This window comes from Penaeus monodon, chromosome 8 (genome assembly GCF_015228065.2).
Source record: "Penaeus monodon isolate SGIC_2016 chromosome 8, NSTDA_Pmon_1, whole genome shotgun sequence".
Lineage (NCBI taxonomy): Eukaryota > Metazoa > Arthropoda > Malacostraca > Decapoda > Penaeidae > Penaeus > Penaeus monodon.
Window position 1 is genome coordinate 14,730,353 of NC_051393.1, and position 5,000 is coordinate 14,735,352.

Consider the following 5,000-nt stretch of genomic DNA (forward strand, 5'->3'; position numbering starts at 1 on the left):
GGCCTCCCCAAATCGGTGAATCTTAGTCGATTCAACCAAAACCCAGAGTCCTCCCAGAGTCCTCCCAGAGTCCTCCCAGAGTCCCCCCCCTCCCCAAGAGTCCTCCCCGCGTTCTCCGGCTGAGCTTCCGTTGTCGTTACATTGTTTAGAAACCGTATCTCCCGGAGTGTCGTGTCTTGTCCATCGTTTTGATTGTGAATAGCAAAGTAGGGAGAGACTGGTGATGGAAGGAGAGGGGAGTCCTTTTTTTTATCATCCAGTGTTTGTAACTATTAAAACGAGGAGGAAAGAGAGGTCCAGTGTTCCACCATTAATGACAGGGAGAAAGAAAAATAAATGTTTATTATTAGAAGCAGAGGGAACGGAAAGTCTAACTTTTCGATTTCCGACTGCAACAGCAGCAGCAGCAGGAAGTCCAGGGTTCTTGTTATTAAAACGTTAGGGAGTTGGCCTTTCCTCGCACCTTACCCGTGACCCTGGAAGGTCTAGAGGCCACTTGGCAAAAGAAATAAAAACCTGCGATTATCTCGAGACTGACCTTCCCGCTGTGAGAATCTCGGCGATGCACAGGTGAAAGTAATATCTAGTTGGTAAAAAAAGAAAAAAAGAAAAAAAATCACGTTTTCTTTTTTCTCTAAATAGGGAAAATAAACCCCCCTTTTTAGTGTTTTATATACGTTTTCCCTCTCGAGTGTGGAGAGGGGACCCCGCCCTTGCTAGTTCCATAAGAGCGCCATAAACTTCGCTCCAGAAGCCTGTCCTCGCCAAGGTCTATCTATATTTATGTAGACCTTGGTCCTCGCAACTCGGAGAGAGCGAAGTTAAGAGCGCCAGGTCGATGGTTCTTCACTGAAAGACCCAGGACGAAGTAGATGTTTATTTAAATCGTGTTTGATCTACGCAGTCCTTTAGCTGTTTGATAGCATGCAAATGAAACTGACTAACACGTAGACAGACGTTTGTTTGGAGGCGAGCGAGAGCATATAGGTCCTTGGCGCAAGCGTGTCCAACGTGAATCATTCTTGGAGATCAAATTTCTTAGTTCTTAGTTCTTAGTTTTTGTACTAGTGCTTTTCCTTGCTCTCTCCCCCTTCACAGTTCTTTTTTTTAATAAACAATATATCATTCCATATTCCCTCTTATTTATCATTTCATTATAGGATTTCAGATCATCTTTTCATTTATCATTTCATATTTATCCAAGACTTATTACCTTCTGCATGACTAATTCTCGCGCTTTTCCCCCGCAGCCACAACCGGCAAGAAACCACCCTAGTCCACCCAGTCACCCAGAAGTCAGCCGTTCACGCGGAGGCCATCCACTCCCCCCCGGCCTCCACTCTCAGGTAAGGACAACCAAGTCTTATATCTAACGAGGGCGAAGTACCGCCTGTAACGAGGGAAAGTACGGTTTGTAGTGGAGGAGGGAATACTTTCCTGTAACGGGGGTACGGTTTGTAGTGAATGAGGGGATATATTTCTGTAAAGAGTGGAAAGTGTTCATTCTGTGACTAGTGTACAGTTTGTTACGATTATTTAATTAAGTCTGTCTGAAATAGAATGAAAAGGGCTTTAAGTGATATCACTTTGATATTCGACTCTTAGTGTCACTTGTGTGTGTGGGAGGGGGGGGGGGTGGCGCGCGCGTGCAAAGGGAAAATTCATGGCGTTTTCTATGTTGCTTTTCGTAAGAGAGAACTTTTGCACTGTAACCGATCTTGTTAACATGTCAAGGGGTGAAGATTGAATTCAAGCGTTTTTCTTTCTTTCTTTCTCTCTTTTTTTTTTTAATTCTGTCTCGGATCCATGAATGAGGGAATTGGTTGGGCAAACTGTTGAGGTGTTTCGGTTCGTGCTGACGGCGGTGGCTCGCGTATCAGACAAGTCAAATACAAGGGTTTAAGATTCCTTTTACTGCACTTTTGATGTTAGTTATTACACCATTTCATTAGACTTTCTGTTCTTGTTTTACGATTCTGTTTATGAATTTTAGGATCTATTTTATATATTTTCTACTTGTGGGTTGTTTTATAGTCAAGGTTTCTTTTTTGTTTATTAAGGGATTCTAGACTGATATTCTTCTGCTTGTGAATTTTATATATTTTTATATCTGAAATAGTATTAATTTTTTTCTCTTTATTTGATTATCATCTGCGGCTCCCTCTCCCCTCAATTTTCCTTTTTTCATGTAATTACTTTTTCTTTTGTTTTCCTCTCTACACTTTATTTATTTCTCTAACATAACTCGGTGGTATTGACTCAGCGACACAGAGGAGAACCGTGCAAGCGCAAATATTTGTTTGTAAATGTTTAACCGCATTTTATTGTTAGCCGTGTTAGCAGTCAACACAGGCGGGGAGAGTGAGGCTCAGCGCGACGCCCAGAGCACTCGAAGGCGCGGGGTTGAGGTGCCGTGTTTTTTTTTTAATTCTTATCTCGGTGGTTTTGTGTTTTATCCATGGTGTTTTGTATTAGCTGTTTTGTCTTCGATGTTATATATTATATTTTCGGTGTTTCTTTTATATATGTTTTATCCATGGTTTTGTTTTCGGTGTTTCATATTGAGAGTTTCATTATCTGGTGTTTTATCCGGTGCTTTAAATATTAATATCAATAATAGCATTTTATATTTCTTTGGCGTGTTTTATCCTCGTTGGCTTCTCACTGGTGTTCTACCAATGGTGCTCTGTCCCGGTTGTTCTATCCTCCCTAGCGTTTTCCCACGGTCCTTGATCTCGGTCGTTTTATCCCTGGTGCTGCATCATCGTGTTTTATGCCTGCTTCTTTTTCTTTTTCTTTTTGGTAAAGTATTCGTGGCGTGTATTTTGCCTTAACAGTCGCACGATCATATAAAAGCGATGGACGTGCGATGCTGTTGTGGCGTCCGGGCGGGATGGGCGCGGTGGGCGGGATGGGCGGAGCACGTCGAACCGTCTTACACAAAGTTGAGTGGCAAGCAGTGCGTTCTTCGACCCAAATGTTCTCGTTATGACTATTCTTCCGTCGGGGCGGGTTGTTCGTCTGTCAGGTCGCGTGCCTGACGAGTGCCTGCCGTGTGTGTGGGAGTGAATGGCGCTTTCGTTTGGCGTTCTTGTGCCCGGGCGAGGCTGGAGGAGCTCGTAGCTTTTCCGCTCGGGGTATAAATAGGACCTGGGAATGATGTGGTGTTTTGTATGTTTTCGTTTTTTGTTCTAAATACCCTTGTCAAAATAGGCAAGGGTATTTGGACTATATTTTATTATTCCAGTTCTTCTACCTCCTCTCCTCTCCTTTCTCTTCTCTCAGTCTCCCTTTCTCTCTGTCTTTCTCCCTCTCCCTTGCTCACTCCTCCGTATCATCTCCATCCTGTCTCTGGCCCTCTCTCTCTCTCCTCCCTCTTCCTCTCCCTCTCCTTCTCCCTCTCCCTCCACTTCCTTCTCTCCTACCTCCCTCCTTATCTCGCTCCCTCTTTCCCTCCCTCCCTCCGTCCCGCCCGCCCGCCCTCCCTACTCCCGCCATCTCCCCTCCCTCCACCTCCCCCTCCCTTCCTCAATCCACCTCTTCCATCCCATCCTCCCTCTCCCTTCTTTCCTCCACGTCTCCCCTCCCTCCCTCCCCCTCCCTCCCTCCCTCCCTCCCTCCCTCCCTCCCTCCCTCCCTCCCTCCCTCCCTCCCTCCCTCCCTCATAAGGACAAAAACAAGCACTTATTTTCTTTCATACGTTCCTGGGCGTGCACTTCAACACCACCATTAGGGGATCGAGCGCTGGGATAGACAAGGGTTTGGATCCCGCTGTGATGGAGGGGAAAGGAAGATGGGGATGACCTTCTGGAAATGTGTGTGTGTGTGTGTGTGTGTGTGTGTGTGTGTGTGTGTGTGTGTGTGTGTGTGTGTGTGTCTGTCTGTCTGTCTGTCTGTCTGTTTACGCACACACGCTAATCTACACATGCACACCATACCACACACCGAATCCTCCTTCCACACGTGCACATGTGTGTGTGTGTGAAGACAGGGTTTATTTTTAGGTCTGACGCTGCTCTTAATAACACCATTGCGAGAACAAAAACTAAATACAGACTAACAAACGCAAGAGATCCACATTAGCAAACCAGCGGTAAATATATTAGTATGTTCGGAGTCCATCTGTTCTCGTATGGATAGGTGTTCACGGGGAGGCACTAACACTGAGGAAGTTAGTATGTTTACTTTTTTTTCCAAGAAGCTCGTAACGAATATGGGTTTAATTTTGTTTAGTAAATCCATAATTTATTTCCCGTTTCATATTGGAAAGGGGGAAAGGGCGACTCATTTCTCGAAGCCACAATAAAGGAGATAAGATTTGAGAAAGAAGTATATTTGAACACCGAATGACTAATGCAAATTACTCTTACAAGACAAGGCTAAAACGCATGCTAATGTATTCACTTTGTGTGGGATGAAGGTAGTCTGCCTTGTTTTTAGCGAAGTGTTTTGAGTTTTGAGTTTTGGTGGACAAAACGGGAATCATTGTATGCACTTTTGGTTAGGATGTCCCAGGGATGGCGCGCATACAGGAGCTAGGAGTCCTTTGGGGCGTGAGAGTGTAAGGAGATACCTGACACCTTGTTCCCTCCCCCTCCCTGCCTGCCTTCTCTCTCCCTCCCTGCTTTCGCTCTCTTTTCCTCCCTCCTTGCCTTGCCTCACCTTCCCTCCCTCCTCCATATTTTTCTTCTCTCATTACACCTGTTCTTCCTCCTTTATATTTCCGTCCTCTCTCCGTACCTGTCTTTTCCTCCTTTTTTCCCTATCCTTAATCCTGTCCCTTCATCCTTTCATTTTTTTCTTTCTTGCCATTTCGTCCTCTTCCTTTCCTTCCTATCCTTCCACCTGATTCTCCCCCTACCTCCCTTCCCCATTAGCCTTCCTCTTCCAATTTCCCTTCGCCTTACTCCCCTTTCTTCTTCCCTTCCTCTCTCTCTCTCTCTCTCTCTCTCTCTCTCTCTCTCTCTCTCTCTCTCTCTCTCTCTCTCTCTCTCTCTCTC

At 45.3% G+C, this 5,000-nt stretch overlaps 1 protein-coding gene across 13 annotated transcripts in view; it reads left to right on the plus strand.

The window, feature by feature from the left end:
• The window catches only part of LOC119576180, a 296,990-nt gene that overhangs the window by 105,410 nt on the left and 186,580 nt on the right, over window positions 1-5,000 (plus strand). For all 13 annotated transcript variants that reach the window (XM_037923763.1, XM_037923754.1, XM_037923767.1 and 10 more), the window contains one exon: window positions 1,251-1,346. In XM_037923763.1, coding sequence (XP_037779691.1) covers window positions 1,251-1,346 — 96 coding nt within the window. The remainder of the gene's footprint in view (window positions 1-1,250; window positions 1,347-5,000) is intronic.